Source organism: Erpetoichthys calabaricus, chromosome 4 (genome assembly GCF_900747795.2).
Source record: "Erpetoichthys calabaricus chromosome 4, fErpCal1.3, whole genome shotgun sequence".
NCBI classification, from domain to species: domain Eukaryota; kingdom Metazoa; phylum Chordata; class Cladistia; order Polypteriformes; family Polypteridae; genus Erpetoichthys; species Erpetoichthys calabaricus.
The window spans coordinates 236,742,035-236,760,779 of NC_041397.2; the positions used below are offsets into that span (position 1 = coordinate 236,742,035).

At 36.7% G+C, this 18,745-nt stretch overlaps 1 protein-coding gene across 3 annotated transcripts in view; it reads left to right on the top strand.

Moving 5' to 3' along the window:
• Positions 1–18,745, top strand: part of qtrt2 (queuine tRNA-ribosyltransferase accessory subunit 2) — a 31,100-nt gene that overhangs the window by 2,214 nt on the left and 10,141 nt on the right. For all 3 annotated transcript variants that reach the window (XM_051927159.1, XM_028800473.2, XM_051927160.1), the window contains exons 3-5: positions 264–319; positions 1,122–1,198; positions 8,634–8,843. In XM_051927159.1, coding sequence (XP_051783119.1) covers positions 264–319; positions 1,122–1,198; positions 8,634–8,843 — 343 coding nt within the window. The remainder of the gene's footprint in view (positions 1–263; positions 320–1,121; positions 1,199–8,633; positions 8,844–18,745) is intronic.

Below are 18,745 nucleotides of genomic sequence, written 5' to 3' on the forward strand. Positions count from 1 at the left end.
CTGTGTTTTAAATAACAATATTTGTGCAGTATAGACTGAGTTTGCATGGCTCGCTCTACTTGTTGCTACTTTAGGTGAGGTGTGGGGATGTTAAGGTACTGTTTAGGGTGTGTTATAATACTGTTTAGTCATAACTTAGGGAAATGTGTGAGGATTTCAGATTGATTCCATTCATGAAAATATTGTTTAATTAAACAAGGGTTAAAAAAAATCTGTTTCAAACGTATTCTCAATTCATTATTCTGTCCTTTTTGCTTTAAAAGGGCAGAGCATCAAGAGGTGTTGGAAGATTATAAAGCAGGCGCTGCAAGTTTTCTAGGTGTGTTTCTGGATTTTATGAGATTTTAATATTTTAAGTAACGGTTCAAGCTACCATTGACTGTGATGTTTGACATGTTAACCAAAGTCGACTTTGTGTTTATTGGGGTTTAGTAGATTTTGTAATATCAGTAAGGTCAGTTAACTTTTATTGTCAGTCAGAGCAAGCAAGTTTACACCAATGTTGACATAACGTTTGCAAAAATATTCCCAATTCATGTTTGTATGTATTGTTAAGAATACATATATAATGAAGGGGAAAAAAATAGTCGTATTGTCTCTAAGGCCACTTAACAATGCATACACTGGATATATTCATATTCCTCAGTATGTGACTTTCAAGACAATACATAGTTTTTTTCCTTTATTTTATTGTTATGAGAATTATGTATTGCAACCTTCTTAAAATGGAGGGACACATTATTGCCAGTCCTCTGGAGTCCTGGCTTTGTGTCTCTGGGAGTCTAGAAGGCAAGGAGGCTCCCTTGCATTTCATTCGGTTTTCCAAAATTTCACATTTCAGATGTGAGGTTGCACATTCATTATACACCTTGTAATATCTTCTGAAAGTACATGGTCTGCTATACACCGCATAATTGTATTAACCTTACTTAATCTGTTTAGGTTATGGTCTGGATTTCATAAAGTTCATTTTGTGTAATGCAAGGATTTACTTTGATGTTTGCTTAATAGCTTATTGTTTAAAATTAATCAAAGTTTTGATGCAAATGATACAGCTTAATATTGTTGTAGGTTTTGTTTTCTTTATAAGTTTTTTAACTGTTTTTTCCTGTAAACCTCAGGAGTACCCAACTCTGTGCTGTACTGCTCACTCCATGACCCTGCCTCTCCTTTTCCTACTGGTTTTATGACAAATAAGGTAGGCTTGACATCTCAGCCCTCAGTTCAAAGCCCTGTGTACTAGATGTGTTTTATTATTGTGATGAGTGGGGGGGGGGGGGGGGGGATCTTTAGTTAATTCATTGATTAATTCACCCTGCATCAATGCTTAAATGAAATAATTTAATGTACATGTATTAAAGTAGCAGCCATTACAGGAAATAAAGTATATATGAAAATGTCTCTATTTTTACCAATTAAAATTGATTTGAACATCAGTGAAGCCAATATTAAATGTCTACATCTGCCAGGTACCATATTCTGTACCAATGGATAGTTTCTGCTTTACAGTGGGTTGATTAGTTAACCACTTTGGCCCTTCTTTTGAAGAAAAAAACACATATCTAAAAGTATTTTTAAATTCTTTAATATTAATATATAGATTGTTTTCTTTAGTTGTTATTATTGATGGTATCATTTATTACATTACTATAGTGGCTTGTGTTTATTTCAGATATTTTGAAGTACCACACATAGTAAACATGTAAATTAGAAGCCAAAAAATGTACGTTGTCGTGAATAACTTTAATAAGGAAGTAATCCATAGATGAATTGGAAGAGTCTTCTACAGGCTACCATATTCTTATATTTCAAATGGTAGCTTGATATTTCATCTAATAAGGCACATGCAACAAAAAATATCTGATGATTATGGGAGGTTTCAGCTGTAAACACTGACTAGGAATCTCCTCGGCAATGTAGGAGTGTGACCTGAAGTTATGCTCATGGCAAATCACTAGTCACTACGTCTGTCTCAAGTTTAACACTTGATGATGCTTTTTTTAGCTCTTTCCTTTTTTAACAATAAAGTTCAAGTTCAAGCACTTTTTTGTCATTGTGCAACACAACGAAATTACTTTTTTTGACAGCCCCAAGGTGCATTTAAAGAAAAGTCAAATAATTCCAAAAATGTCGTATACAGTGTTAAATGATCAAGCAACGAGAGCAAATTATTATTGCTCAAAGTATAACCGCATAAATTGTTATTGCACCTGTTAATGAATAGTACATTACATATTCTATATTGTATTACATTAGTATATTGCACATTACCAATATAGCGTATTGCACATGTTCAATTAAAAATGATCTCAGACTGAGGAGATTCAGAGTTCAGAAAGTTTATGGCAGATGGGGAAAAAGCTATTTTTCAGTCTTTGTGCATACACGGATTGACCTAAAGCATCTTCCTGACAGGAGGAGCTGAAACAAAGAATTTCCAGGATGAGTTTTGTCCTTGAGAATGTTTTTGGCCCTTCTCACACAGCGAGTCTTATACAAGAGTCCCAATAATGGCCTCTGCTGTTTTTACAACCCGCTGCAGGGCTTCTTTAGCAGCCTTTTTGCAGCTGTTGTACCAGGCCATCATGCAGTTAGTTAAGATGCTCTCTATAGTGCATCTATAGAAAGTAACCAGCAGCTTCTGGGGAAGTCAGCTCTTCTTAGCTTCCTGAGAAAGTAGAGGCGTTGTTGTGCTTTGCCTATTATAGCCAAGTTGTTGTCAGCCCAGGACAGGTCCTCTGAGATGGTGACTCCTAGAAACTTAAAGCTGGAAACTCTCTCCACAGCATCTGCTTTGATTGTTATCGGACTGTGATTGGTCTTTTTAGTGGTCCTAAAGTCCAGAATAACTTCTTTGGTCTTTTTGGTATTTAAGACCAGGTTGTTGGTGTTGTACCATGCTGTCAGATTCTGAACCTCTTCCCTATATGCAGCTTCATTGTTGTCTGTTAGAAGCCCAATGACAGTCGTATCATCCGCAAATTTAACAATAATGTTTGATTGGTGGATGGGTTTACAGTCATGGGTAAAGAGTGCATAGAGAAGGGGACTTAGTACACATCCTTGCGGCACATCAGTACTCCGGGTAAGGGTGGAGGATGTGTTTGCCCATCCTGACAGACTGGGGGCGGTTGGTGAGAAAATCCAGTAACCAGTTGCATATGGACGGAGCAAGTCCTAGTGCATAGAGTTTTTGGATCAGATGGTTAGGTATGATTGTATTAAATGCAGAGTTGTAGTCAATGAAGAGCATCCTAACATAGGTGTTGGGCTTTTCCAGGTGCGAGAGAGCAGCATGTAGACCCACACAGATGGCGTCCTCAGTTGATCTGTTTGACCGATAGGCAAACTAATGTTGGCTTAGATCAGCTGGGATGGAGGCTTTGATGAAGTATGCAAGTGAAAAGGTTGATGCTTTGTACAACAGAGATCGCAATATGATCAAACTTAAATCAGTATTTGAAAAAACAAAAAAGCACATCAAAATGAAGACCTGCAATGTGTGAAGAGCAGAGTTTTTGTGACTGAGGAAATATGTTGAAAGATGTAGAGAATGGGAAAATATGAAACATTTTTACCATAAATTATAAATTGTCACTTTAGAAAATTTTTAATGCTTTTACAAAATAAATATATTCTAAAACCAAAATAAAAACAGTAGCAATAGCCTTAAAGGTCAAATTAAAACGTAAAAACATTTAATATAAATATGCACTATCGGTCAAAAGTTTTAGAACACCTCACAGCACAACAGCTTCAAGCACAGCTTAACAACAATTGAAAAAAGCAAGTCTCAGTTTCTACTGTGAAGAGGAGACCTTGTGCTACAGGTTTGACAGGGCGAATGGCAGGATGAAAGCCATTCCTTATAGGACAAAATAGGGCCTTGAAATAACATCTGTGGACTGCTGCAGACTGGAAGAAAGTCTTATGGATCAATGAATCATAATGCGTACGCCTTTTGAGTTGGTGAAAGGATGGTTCTTCAGTTTGTGACACCAGCTGTCAGACATGGAGAGGCAAGTGTGATGGTCTAGGGCAGGCATGTCAAACACGCGGCCCGCAACAGAAATCTGTGCGGCACACATGACAAATCCTAGTTAGCACTGAACTTGTACAAAATGATTACTATCGTTTGTGATTGAATCATTCTGCATCTTCGGTGTTACTTATTGACTTTTCTTACTTCTGCCTTCTGACAAAAGCGCATTTTCCCATGGCATTACGGTACCGGAAATGTCATCTGCTAGTATAGCTACGAGCCTTGACCAAAGTTAATGAGCCGCAGCATCACAACTGAAGTGCTAGGCTGCAGCAGGGGTGGCCTTAGGCATGTGCAAACTGTGCACCTGCACAGTACCGCCAAATCCCAGGGACCGCCACGCCAATATATATTGAATATAAAACAGAAAGAGAAAATAACGACACAGCTGACGGCAATGTGGCTGAAAAACATTGTGTTTCTTGTTAATTAGTACGCTGTATTTACAAATGTCGCTAGAGTCTGAGCAGTAAGCTATATGTAGTATTATAACGTTCTGCCGTAATGAGAATATCATGGGCCGCCACTTGGTTTTCAAGTTACGGACACGCTTATATAGAAGCATGTCATGAGCACGAGGCAGCTATGCAGTGTCCGCAATGGATGTGGCCATCCGCCGTGCATAAGATACCGTATTGATATTGCCAGGCGAAGGGGCCACCGATTCTTTCTCTGCCCAGGGCCGCCATGAGCCTAGAGCTGCCCCTGCTAAGGCTACACTACTGACTGGGCTGCTGAGACTGGCCACTGGGCAGAACTGACCATCACGAGTAGTAATAGCCCGCATATTTTCACATTTGTTTGCTCTAGTTTCATGTAAATTTGTGCTAGTATTGTAACGAACAGTTAGTGCAGACTACAGCTGAAGATCTGAAGTGGACGTGAGAAGTTGGTGAGTTGTTTATTAACATATTTTTGTGATTTTGAGTTTGTAAAATTATTGTAGGTCAGGTGGCTTTTTGCATATCGGCTTATTTTACAATATAAACTTTGAAGTAAACTTAGTAAAGTAAAATTTGATTTTTGGAGGATTTGTTTTCCAACTTGAATTTCTGAGCAATGAACTCAGTGAGCATTTTCGTGATGTCAGTTCACACAAACATGCAGGGCATTGCGCTGTTCTCTTACAACGTTGAGAATGCGCCTGAGAATATCCAAATGGAATTGATTGAAGTGCAGTCAGATTCTATTCTGAAGGCAAAATACAACGAAGTTGGTGTGCCAGGCTTGTATGCTTACCTGCCACCCTCGTATGTGCAGATCCGTAAGTTGGCATTGAGAGTACTGTCAATGTTCGGAAGCACTTACCTTTGTGAGCAATTGTTTTCGTTAATGAAAGCTACCAAAACCCCACATCGCTCAAGACTTACCGTCGAGCACCTTTCATCCCTCATAAAAGTTGCTGCTGCACAAGATTTCAAGCCTGATATTCACGAGCTGGTTACTAACAAGAGATGCCAAGTGTCGGGACAAAAGAAATAAATCTCACACTGTAAGGCTCCTATATAAGCAATGAGTATACTATAATGAATAGAATATAATAAGGACCTAGCTAAGAGGCTAAGACTCTTTAATTCTACACTGTTGTATGGAGACTGTATGGAAATAAATTGCTTTTCTTTAAACTTTAAACTTTAAGTGTTACATTTTTTAAAGTTTTCAGTATTGGAAAGAAAGCTACCGTAACTTTGTATAATAGTATAATAGTATTTGTTACAGTGCGGCCCACTGACGCACATATGGCAGTCGAAGCGACCCACCAATGGTAGTGAGTTTGACATGCCTGGTCTAGGGTTCTTTTGTTGGAGGCAGAGTTAGTGACTTGCACTGAGTAACTAATTCTAAATCAAAAGTGTTACTACAGGTTGGCAGTTATCAACAAAGGTGGCTACTTTGATGAATCAAAGATTTTAATACAATTTTGTACACTTAATGATTCCTTGACTTATTTTTTATTTGCCATTGTTTATTTGTTCTATGCCTTGATTTCATGAAACTTTAGGATATTAAACTGTATGCATTTCCATAAAAAACTGAGGTGTTCTAAAACATTTGACCAGTAGTGTATATTAAAAAAAAAAAAAAATCACTCTATAGAAAATATAAGTCCAAAATAAAATTGGGACCAGGAGGAATACTAAATTCTGCAGCTAGGGATACAAAGGCACCAAAAAGGTTAAGAAAGACCAGCTAAGTAACTGCAATGTAAGCTTCAAACATACAGTTAGGTCCATAAATATTTGGACAGAGACAACTTTTTTCTAATTTTGGTTGTGTACATTACCACAATGAATTTTAAATGAAACAACTCAGATGCAGTTGAAGTACAGACTTTCAGCTTTAATTCAGTGGGGTGAACAAAACGACTGCATAAAAATGTGAGGCAACTATAGCATTTTTTTAACACAATCCCTTCATTTCAGAGGCTCAAAAGTAATTGGACAAATTAAATAACTGGAAATAAAATGTTCAACCAATACTTGGTTGAAAACCCTTTGCTGGCAATGACAGCCTGAAGTCTTGAACTCATGGACATCACCAGATGCTGGGTTTTCACCTTTTTAATATTCTTCCAGGCCTTTACTGCAGCGGCTTTCAGTTGTTTGTTTCTGGGCCTTTCTGTCCGAAGTTTAGTCTTCAACAAGTGAAATGCCTGCTCAATTGAGTTAAGATCAGGTGACTGACTTCGCCATTCAAGAATGTTCCACTTCTTTGCTTTAATAAACTCCTGGGTTGCTTTGGCTGTATGTTTTGGGTCATTGTCCATATGTATCATGAAACGCCACCCAATCAATTTGACTGCATTTAGCTGGATTTGAGCAGATAGTATGTCTCTGAACACCTCAGAATTCATTCGGCTGCTTCTGTCCTGTGTCACATCATCAATAAACACTAGTGTCCCAGGGCCACTGGCAGCCATGCATGCCCAAGCCATCACACTGCCTCCACCGTGTTTTACAGATGATGTGGTATGCTTTGGATAATGAGCTGTTCCACACCTTCTCCATACTTTTTTCTTACCATCATTCTGGTAGAGGTTGATCTTGGTTTCATCTGTCCAAAGAATGTTTTTCCAGGACTGTGCTGGCTTTTTTAGATGTTCTTTAGCAAAGTCCAATCTAGCCTTTCTATTCTTGAGGCTTATGAGTGGCTTGCACCTTGAAGTGAACCCTGTGTATTTACTTTCATGCAGTCTTCTCTTTATGGTAGATGTGGATATCGATATGCCTACCCCCTGGAGAGTGTTGTTCACTTGCTTGGCTGTTGTGAAGGGATTTCTCTTCACCATGGAAATGATTCTGCAATCTTCCACCACTGTTGTCTTCCATGGACGTCCAGGTCTTTTTGCGTTGCTGAGTTCACCAGTGCTTGCTTTCTTTCTCAGGATGTACCAAACTGTAGATTTTGCCACTTGTAATATTGAGGATGTACCAAACTGTAGATTTTGCCACTTGTAATATTGTAGCAATTTCTCAGATGGGTTTTTTTTCTGTTTTCACAGCTTAAGGATGGCTTCTTTCACCTGCATGGAGAGCTCCTTTGACTGCATGTTGTCTGTTCACAGCAAAATCTTCCACATGCAAGCACCACACCTCAAATCAACTCCAGGCCTTTTATCTGCTTAATTGATAATGACATAACGACAGACTTGCCCACACCTGCCCATGAAATAAACTTTGAGTCAATTGTCCAATTAATTTTGAGCCCCTAAAATGAAGGGATTGTGTTAAAAAAATGCTTTAGTTGCCTCACATTTGTATGCAGTCGTTTTGTTCACCCCACTGAATTAAAGCTGACAGTCTGCACTTCAACTGCATCTGAGTTGTTTCATCTAAAATTCATTGTGGTAATGTACAGAACCGAAATTAGAAAAAGTTGTCTCTGTCCAAATATTTATGGACCTAACTGTAAATAAAATGAATCTTTGAAAAGGAGCAGGGAATAGTAAGTAAGCTAAATAAATATTTAACACAAGAAATAAAATTTATGGAATGTTAGTAATAAAGATTTTAAAATAGTCATATTTCAGGCACTATTTGACACATAATGAAATCCATGGATCTGATGGAATTTTACCAATAGCATGCAAAGTAATGAAAGATGTTATTTACAGTATGAAACTTGGGTAAGCGAATTCCAGTGATCACTTCAGGTTAGAGAAGTAGCTGTATCTAGTTAATTAGAAGCCGGCCAAAATGAGCCTCATTAATTACTGAGGAATAACTATCATGTGCAGAATTATTATGTAGTCTCAAAGTCCAGTACTGTTTATTTGAAAATAATATTTTAAGCAACAATCAGAATTTACTTGCAAGATTTACTAATCTAGTCAATTAGCATTTTTTGAACAGGCAACTGAAGCAGTAGAGAACCACAAAGCATGCAATAGAATGTACTTGTACTTAAAATTAATAATTCGGTATAATTTTGCAACAAAGGTTGAAGTTACATTTCACCCTTGTGAAATGCATTGTGATGCAAGTTCTCAAATTATTTCACTAAAGACATTAAGTCCAAAATGTTTTTCTTTCTTTAGATTATAATCTTTTGTTTTTCTTTAAAATGCCTATGTTATAATTTGCCCTTACAGACTGTCTCAGTGTGGGGTAGTGGAGGTCGAATTGAGATGACTCCCTCAAAATTCATGGCACTCCAGGCAGCAGTGAAGCCAGACTGGTTCCAGAGTATGGCTGATGGAGATACATCAGGGCAGCACACCTCCTGGAAACGAGTCAGAAAGTCTGTGGATCGCACCTTAGTTTTCTTAGATGAGTGTCTGAAATTGCAGAAGGAATCACCGGTAAGTACACTCAGACTTACAATGTTCAGTAATACAAAAATGCATATGTTTAGACACACTTTGTGGCAAACATTTTTAAAGTTTAGGCATTTGTGCATTTTACGCACTTTAATTCTAAAGTTACCAAGGCCCAATAAAGATTTCTTTTTTCATAACTGACTGTTAAAAAAAGTTACAGGTACATGGTAAGCTTATTTCAGAACAGCATTAATTCATTCTTGCCAAGTACTGAGGAAGCTGTAGACTGATCCTTTTTAAAGAAAAATGTTTTTTCTAGTTTCACATAAGACATTGGAGTAATTGTAACTCCAACATTATTTGACAGATAAGCAAGTATTTTTCTCTAGAATGGTCTGAATTTGGGGTATCCCCAAAGCATATGACCCAGTGAGGCTGGTGCATGTTGGCATGATTCACAATTTAGATCCTGTCCCTGGGTTGAGTTAGATGTTTAGAAATCATAGCTGTAATAGCTGAATTATACCATGCTTTGGGCAGAAGTATCTTGTGAATGACTGACTGAATTCAAGTTTATTAATAATAATAATAATAATAATAATACATTTTATTTATATAGCGCCTTTCCCATGCTCAAGGCACTTACAGAATATTAAGTTTAAAGAGTCTAGAAATACTGCCAGCCTTCTTCATTACTGTAAAATTTTGTTTCAAGCATAGATAATCAAGGAAGATTGGGAAAGTCTGTCAGGTTCTTTAAGACATTTTCTGATTTGTGCATAGAAAAACTAGTGTCATACTAGAGAATTACTTTTGATGCAGAGTAATTTTTTAAGATGCACCCATATTGTCAAAATAGAGATACCTACAGGTCCGAGTACCTTATGACTTCCATGAATTAAATACTGCCTAATTTTAAAAAGATGATTGTGCGTTGGTCCAGTCAGGAATACCTTCTGTGTCTCAGATTGTTTCCTGTATTGATATCCTTTTTTGAGTAAATATGCACCAACAGATTACTAGTACATAATAAACAGTAAGGCCTGGAGTACAGAGCAGTGAACAGAAAAAGGAGTATGTATTCTAAATAACATTAGAATTGTATCTATATATTTATTTAAAAAAAAAAAAAGAAATTGCTTATATAAATATTGAAAATCTGAGAAAGAAAACTTTAGAATGATATTCATTTTAAAAGTAGTCTAATTGCCAGAGTGAGGTAAAGAGATTACCAATTAGTGACATTTTTGTTTGATCTAGTTTAGTTTGACTTGCAAGGCAATTTGCTGGGAAGAGTGTGTTTTTATTCAAGTCAATTTTAAATTCAGAAATCCTGTGAAATTCATCAAATAAATTTAATTAGATTTTCAGTGTGAGTATGGGTCCATGATGTAGTAATAGTAGTATTGTTGTCACTTTTACAGAATACAGAAAAATTCTTACTTACCAGTCTGACCAATATGCTGCCAATATGTTCTCTTGTGAAATAATCAGAATTATTATTGTGTATAAGGACAGATGCTTGTGGGTTTGAATATTGTAATTTGATCCAAGCACAATTGTTACACTATAGAGAATACAATGTTCAGCACTGAAAAGCTTTTTCTGCATGCAAGGATAAAAGGATCTCTGGAAATTCAGATACTGTACGAGAATGCAATAAACTAAACCAATATTGAATGTTTGATAATAGATTTCAGTCTTTAATAAATCTGTTTTGATCTTGTTATATTTTAGAAAGGAGTACTTTCTGTATTCTTTTAGATGCAACTTTTCATCCAGAACTAATTTGTTCAGTAGTAAAATTGAGCATCTGCACCAAAACACCCATTGGAGTGGTAATATTTAAACATAGGTAGCATTAACAAAGCTAATTTAATAGGCATCATTTTATAAAACTCTTTTGGATAGCCATCTGGAGCTGAGGTGTTCCCAGCTTGGTAGAGCATTAATTGCATCTTTAATTTAAGAGATCCTTCCATCCTGCTTTCCAAAGTGAGACTAAGATACCCCTCAGTCTTTCCTCCCCACCCTAATACTGTCTTTTATAAAAGTTAGCTTTAAAGCTGACTAAACAAGGGTTTCATAGGAAAAGTGAAATATTTAAAGTGATAAAATAGGATTTCAAAAACTTTATGAATGCTGACTGTCAAGATTATTTGTACATATTTGAAGAAGGGGGTTTAATGTTCTTTTGTATATTAAGTTTCATTAAAATGACAGTGTGTCAAATACAAAACACAAGTCAAGAAAAAGCATAAATTGCATCACACACAAGTGCTTTTACTCCACGCTGTCTAATTCAGAAACCATCATCACTCAGCACAGCCCCTGTATTTATTATTTTTCATGTAGGTAAAGCCAATATAGAAAAAAATAACACAATAATGCAAAGACCAAACATCATGCAGAGATGCTCGATTCTGAGTAGTTTTTTTGGCAGAAGATCATTAGATTTAGTTGAAACTTTATAATCTTTGCAATAAACAATGTCTGGTAAAAAGACAGTAAAATAACACGGGCAAGGCTGTATTTTATTATATAAACACTGGTATAAGATTTGCCACTGTACATTTTTAAAAGAGACATGTTTTTTTGTCCAAAACACTGCATTTCTTTATTAAAGTGAGATTTGAGCTTAAAGATGACATATTTCTTTGATATTTTAAGTAAAATTACATTTTTATTTCCATTATCCACAGGTACATAATACCAAAAAAATGAAAAGGGCCTGAAGTAAAAGTATTCAGTTCTTAGTAACTCACTCTCTGTTAAATATCACAGCCTGCATACACTTTTTGTCGCCAGCTAAGACTCTTTCAATTCTTCCTTGGGGAATTTTTGCCCATTCGTCCTACAAAAGGCTTTCAATTCTGCAAGATTCTTGGGCCGTCTTGCATGCACTGCTCTTCTGAGATCTAGCCACAGATTTTCAATGATGTTTAGGTTGGGGGGACTGCTAGGGCCATGCAGAACCGACAGCTTGCACATCATAAGGTATTCCATGGTAGATTTTGAGGTGTATTTTGGATCATTTTCTTGTTGGTGTGATGTTTGCTTCCAGAATTTGCGGGTATTTATTTGAATCCATTCTTACCTCTACCAATGACACATATCCTGTGCCATTGGCTGCAGCCCAAGAGCAAAGCATGATCAATCCACCCCCATGCTTTATAGTTGGAGAGGTGTTATTTCCTGGAATTTGGCATCCTTTTTTCGCCAAACATACCTTTGCACATCATTCTGTTTTGTCTTTATCAGTCCACAGGACATGTTTCCAAAATGCATCAGGATCATTTAGATGTTCATTTGTAAATTTCAGGGGCTGAATATTGTGGCTAGGATGCAGGAAAGGTTTTCTTTTGCAGACTCTACCATGAAAGTCATATTTGCTTAGTTATTGCTACACAGTAGAACAGTGCACCACCACTCCAGAGTGTTGTAAATCTTCCTGAAGGTCTTTTGCAGTCCAACGGTGGTTTTATTTGCCTTTCTAGCAATCCAAGGAGCAGTTCTTTCAGAAAGTTTTCTTGGTCTTCCAGACCTCAACTTGACCTCCACCATTCCCGTTAACTGTCATTTCTTAATAACATTACAAATGGAGGAAACAGCTACCTGAAAATGCTTTGCTGTCTTCTTGTAGCCTTCTCCTGCTTTGTGAACATCAATTATTTTATTTTTCAGAGTGCTAGGCAGCTGCTTAGAGGAGCACATGGCTGCTGAAAAGTTTTGAGAAGTCAGAGAATTTATACAGCTTTGCAGTCTGCATCACCTTAGCTTTCTTAATGATGACTGTGAACATGCCATAGTCCTAACAAGCTATTTAAGATCTGAGATTTAAATAAAGTTATGTGAGACCTCAAATATCTTGGTGTGCCCAAACTTTTGCATGGTGTTCATTTCCTTTTTTTTCAGACAAAGAAATGTGTAATCTTTAACTTTATACCTTTTGTTGATCAGTTCATTTTCTGCTCTCATAACTGTTCACAATAATAGACATTTTAAGAAAGGGTGCCCAAACTTTTGCATGCCACTATAAATTGCCCTTGGCATCTGCTGTGGTACTGCAGCTGCTTAAGACATGCATTTGGGAAATGAAGAACTTGCTGTTGTCACAAAAATGAGACATAATCAGATAAAGGTTTGGGGCAGCCACCCGTATAATTTGTTCTCCTGGCTGCAAAATTGCGCTCTTTTAAATACAGCACTGATGTGCTCACAACAGAGTCCAAAACAAGACTGAGGAAATAGGGAAAAGGGGCAGGCTTTTAAAGGGGGAGACAGGAAGTGAGGTCATAAGGATCGGGCCCATGGTCTTCAGCCATTGGTTCGAGCCTGGACGTGACATCACAGGGGCCGGAGCCGGTAAGGTCTCCTTCCATTGGCTCGGTTCCGGAAGTGACGTCAACAGAGCCAGATGGAATCTCCCGGGAATGGTCTACAGGAAAGGGAGAAAAAGAGTCAGTGCACTCTGCCACATCCCGGCATGCCTCAGAACTTCCTTCAGTCAAGCCCTTTAGCTGCCTCCCATGCGCACGTGTGTGACACTGTATAAGAGCTAAAGACTTACTCAGAATACACCCAGTATACCTATCAAATACTGGGTAGGGCCCCTTTTTTCCCAGAGCGGACTTAATACTTTGAAGCATAGATGTAACAAGGTGTTTAATTCCTTCTGCATTTCCTCATTTTTGATCAAACATTTGTAGTAAGGGCCTCCATTTTCAGCTTATCCTTATGGTGTTCTTTTGAATGCATATAACAATAAATGGGACCTTGTCAGTGTCACATTCCTGGAACCAACTTAAGAGGACGTGGTTCATTTTAACTTCTGGAAGTATCTATTTAAAACATGGTAGACTGTGAACAGCAGATGGTCAGTAAAAACATTTACTTACATGTTGGCATCAAATGAAGCTCAACTGGTATTTAGTTGTATAACATTTGTAATGAAAACATTCTCCATGCCATTACACTACCACCCCAACTTGTACCGTTGAAGCTAGGTAGTGTACAGTAGATACATGGAGTCATGCTTTTTATACTTAATATCTCACCATGCTATCACAAGTCACAACAGAAACTGAGATTATCAGACAAGGTGACATTTTTCCAAACTTCAATTATCAGCGCCCCCAGATATGTTACCTCATTTCTAAGTGATCATGTTTCACCAAGGGGGCGGTTTGCAATATATTTTTCAGGTTTCAGAGAAGACTTTACTGGAACATTATAAAGTAGTAGTGGTATTGTTGCTCAGGGCTATCCTATTGCAAAAGTATTCTGAACAGCAATGCACAGACTATAAAAATGTTGGATGCCCTGGGTTTTAAAGAAGGTATTGACATGTCCAGTTATATTTTTTAAGGTGTACATTTATCCTAACATTTGAATGATAAACAATAACTTGATGTAGAGATTTGTCCAACAAAGCATGTAAATTTGAGTTTTTGATAACCCTGCTTGCTGACCAGTTGAAGGGTAATTCTTAATTAGGCACCCGAGTGTGGGATGCTAGCAAGATGTCACTTTATCTTAACATTGCTTTTATTAGATGAGGGAAATCACCTTAATTACCAGATGGCCGAAATTATCGGCACCCCTGGAATTTTCCCAGAAATGCACCATTTCTCCCAGAAAATTATTGCAATTACAAATGTTGTTGTATATACATGTTTATTTCCTTTATGTGCATTGGAACAACACAAAAAAACAGAGAAAAAAGCCAAATCTGACATGTCACAGACAACTCCAAAAATGGGCCGGACAAAATTATTGGAACCCTTTCAAAATTGTGGTTAAATCGTTTTACTTCAAGCATATGATGCTCGTTTGAACTCACCTATGGCAAGAAACAGGTGCTGGCAAAATAGCAATCACACCTGAAGCCAGTTAAAATGGAGAAAAGTTGACTCAAGCTTTCTGTTGTGTGTCTGAGTGTGCCACACTAAGCATAGAGAACAGAAAGAAGAGCAGATAATTGTCTGAGGACTTGAGAACACAAATTGTGGAAAAATATCAACAATCTCAAGGCTACAAGTCCATCTCCAGAGATCTTCATGTTCCTTTGTCCACTGTGCACAACATAATCAAGAAGTTCACAACACATAACACTGTAGCTAATCTCCCTGGACGTGGACGGAAGAGAAAAATTGATAAAAGACTGCAACGAAGGATAGTCCGAATGGTGGATAAACAGCCCCAATCAACTTCAAAACATATTCAAGCTGTTCTGCAGACTCAGGGTGCAACAGTGTCAGCTCAAACTATCTGTCGACATCTGAACAAAGTGAAACGCTATGGCAGGAGAGCCAGGAGGACCCCACTGCTGACACAGAAACATAAAAAAGCCAGACTGGAGTTTGCCAAAATGTACTTGAGGAAGCCAAAATCCTTCTGGATGAACGTCTTGTGGACAGATGAGACCAAGGTAGAACTTTTTGGTAAAGCTCATCATTCTACTGTTTACAGAAAACGGAATAAGGCCTACGAAGAAAAGAACACAGTACCTACAGTCAAATATTAAGTAGAGGGTGCCAATAATTTTGTCCAGCCCGGTTTTTGAGTATTGTGTGAAATGATGTCAGATTTGGCTTTTTTTCTGTTTTTTTTTGTGTTGTTGCAATGCACATAAAGGAAATAAACATGTATACCAAAACATTTGTAATTGCAACTTTTAATTTTTCTGGGAGAAATGGTGCATTTTCAAGGAAAATTCCAGGGGTGCCGATAATTTCGGCCATGACTGTATGTAGCTTACAAAATGCATTTTTATAAAATTTACTTTCCCTATGAAGGGAGACTTGTGTGAAACAGATTTCACGTTGCTGCTTTACAGGTCGTCGGATAAAATGAATATCTGATTTTATGTGCAAAGTCAAGATGTCAATGTCAATTTTGTCCTGCACCATGCATGGTTTCTACAAATAAGTGGTGTTAAATTTGATAAAGAAGAAGAAATTCTGTTAACTTATTATTGATCATGGCTGCTTAATGGAGCAGCATTTACATTTTGTTTAATTTGTATTGCCAACTGCTAAAAGGCTGTACATAATCATGATATTGACTTATCTTTTGAATCTCTTATTGCCACCTAACTTTAATAAATCACTTGAAGATGTGCAGTCGGCAGTAAAACATTTTTGCTTTAACGCATACTGGATAATAGGGGCAGAGATTGAACTTTTTCATTTACAACTAAAATAATTTGAATTTATTATTGTATAGCTTTCTTCTCAGTAAAGAGACTTGGATCACTACAGTCATTTATTTTTATGTCCACAGTCACTTTGTCTTTCAGCAGATGCTTATCTTACCTACCCTTCTGTCCATTCATTTATCTACATTCTGTCTGTGTGATATTTTTCTTCTCAAGTACTTTGTTTTTCCTCCCACTTCCCCAAAATATATGTGTTATCTTAATTACCAACTCCACATTGGCCAGGAAAAGTGAATGTGGGTGTGTGCACAAGTATACCCCTCAATAAACTGGTGCCTCATCCGGGGTTGGTTATCGCCTTGATTATAACTTGATTCAGGTAGTATGCAATATACTGTATGTGTTGTGTATAGAAACTGCTTTCCATGTAACAAATCAAACATACTATTTGTTTTTCCCCACTAAAACATTATGAAAAAAATAACTTTTGGAAAATGATTGAATTAAAATTACTGATAGTTCCTTTATTTTGCCTGAAAACAGTCTATTTTTTTCCTTTTCCTTTTATTAGGTACCTTTTAGAAGTAAATTACTGTATTTACATGTTATACTGCCTTTATAGTTTTTCTTTTTCATCCTAATGAATGCTTGGAAAGCCAAGAATTAAGACTAATTTATAAAGCCATGATGACATTATTTTTAAAATTCTAATTAAAAAACTCTAGTTCTTTATACAGTGTAGAATATTGCATAGCAGATAGTTGAAACATCCACTTATTCAGACTCCCTCCTTATTTACTACAGGACACTGAACCAGACTTATTATGAGTTTGATTCCGTTTATAGTCACCATTTGGGGCACTTGGGGTGTGTGACCAGGTTGTTTTTTTTTATCTGCTGTGTAACTGTTCCGTTTTTTTAAAATTTATTTAAATTAGAAGTAAACAACATTCCATTTAATCAAGTCAAACATAACAAACCAAAATTCATCCCCCACCCAGAAGAAAGAGGAGAGCCAACAACCAAAGCAAATCTTAAAAAGCAGCATGGAAAACAGTATCCTTTTCCCCAATATATTTATTTTTTTATTCTTAAATAAACCATATTTAAAAAAAAAAAAAAAAGTTTTGAACAGATCTAAGTGAGAATTTGAATTTTTTCCAATTTCAAATAATATAGAACATCAGCTACCCACTGACTTAAAAGTGGTGGGGTGGTATTCTTCCAGCTGAGCAAGAGAAGTCTACATGCTAGTAGTCAGGTAAAGGGAATTACAGTTTTGTTTGTTCTTCTCCACTTTAAGCCCATCTGGGAGCACACCAAACACAGCTGGTAATGTATTAGGAATGATTGTGACACCAAGGCTGTCTGATGGGCATTCAGAGATTTTTGTGCAGAATGATGTTAATTTGGTGCATGCTGCCCACAACATTTGGCCCAGTGAGACTGGTGATAGATTGCAACATTCACAGGTTGAATCTTGCCCAAGATACAATTTGGATAATTTTAAATGAGATAAATGTGCTCTATAAAACATTTTAAGTTGAATGATTAAGTGCTTCATGTATATGGAGCTAAAGTTTATTCTGTGCATGGCTGCCTTCCACGCATTTTCTAAAATATTAAGTGAAAGATCCTTTCCCCATTGTACCCTGGGATCATTGAAAGGAAGAGGCTTTATAATGTTTTTATAAATTGTAAAGATGCTATCTGAGTCTTCAATACTGATCAATATTTCTTCTGGAATAGAAATAGGTGGGAGGTGATGAAAATTGGGCAGGTTCTATTTAGCAAAGTTTGTAATTTGAAATTAGTGCAAAAATTGTGTTGATGAGAAGTTAAATTTGAAGCTTAATTGTTCATATGATGCAAAGATGTTATTATGTACAAATCTCTAAGCATTTTAATCCTGGACATTTTCCAAACAAAATACTGCATATGTTTGAGAGAATGGAAAAACGTGGTTGCCATGTAGAGGTGCAACAGATAAGAGCTTCTCTGTCTTAAAGTGCTTCCTACATTGGTTCTATATTCTGAGTGAATGAAGGGCAATTGGATTATTAGTGTATTGACAATAATTTGTATTTACTTGGGCACAGACCAGGAAATTTAAAGAAGTTCTGCAAAAATTTAATTCTGTTGCAGACCAATCTTGTGTATATTCATTGCTTTGTGTCAATGTGCAGATCTTTATGGCCTATAGATAGATACTTTATTAATCCCCAAGAGGAAATTCACAATATATATGCTGCACTGTAATAGTATTGAAAGTTAGGTAGTGCCATGCCCCCTTCTGCTTTAAGTCATTGTAGAGTTGCCCTTTGGAAGCCTGGATATTTCGAATTCTAAATAAAATAATAAAATGCAGACAACAACTTTGTTTTTGAAAAGAGTGTTATATTTACTTGAGATATCTACACCTAGATATTTAAACTGATCTGTTAACATAAATGGGAAGGTGTCCCGTCTAATAATGTATGCTAGAGAGTTCATTGGAAAAAGCACACTTTTATTTTTTAAGTTTGTTGTCTCCAACTTTTATAAACATTGCTAATAATAGTGGAGCTAACTTATTTTAATTTTATTTTTTATAAAATTCCACTGGGTAGCCATCAGGGCCTGCTGCTTTCCCACTTGAACTGGATTTATGGCATCTGGTAATACTGAGAGTGTGAGAGGTTTATCTAGTTCCACTGCACTAAGACAACCCAGCTGTGGTATCTGTAATGAATAAAAAAAATCATCAGTTTGTGTCTTATCTTCTTTAAAATGAGTAGACTATAAG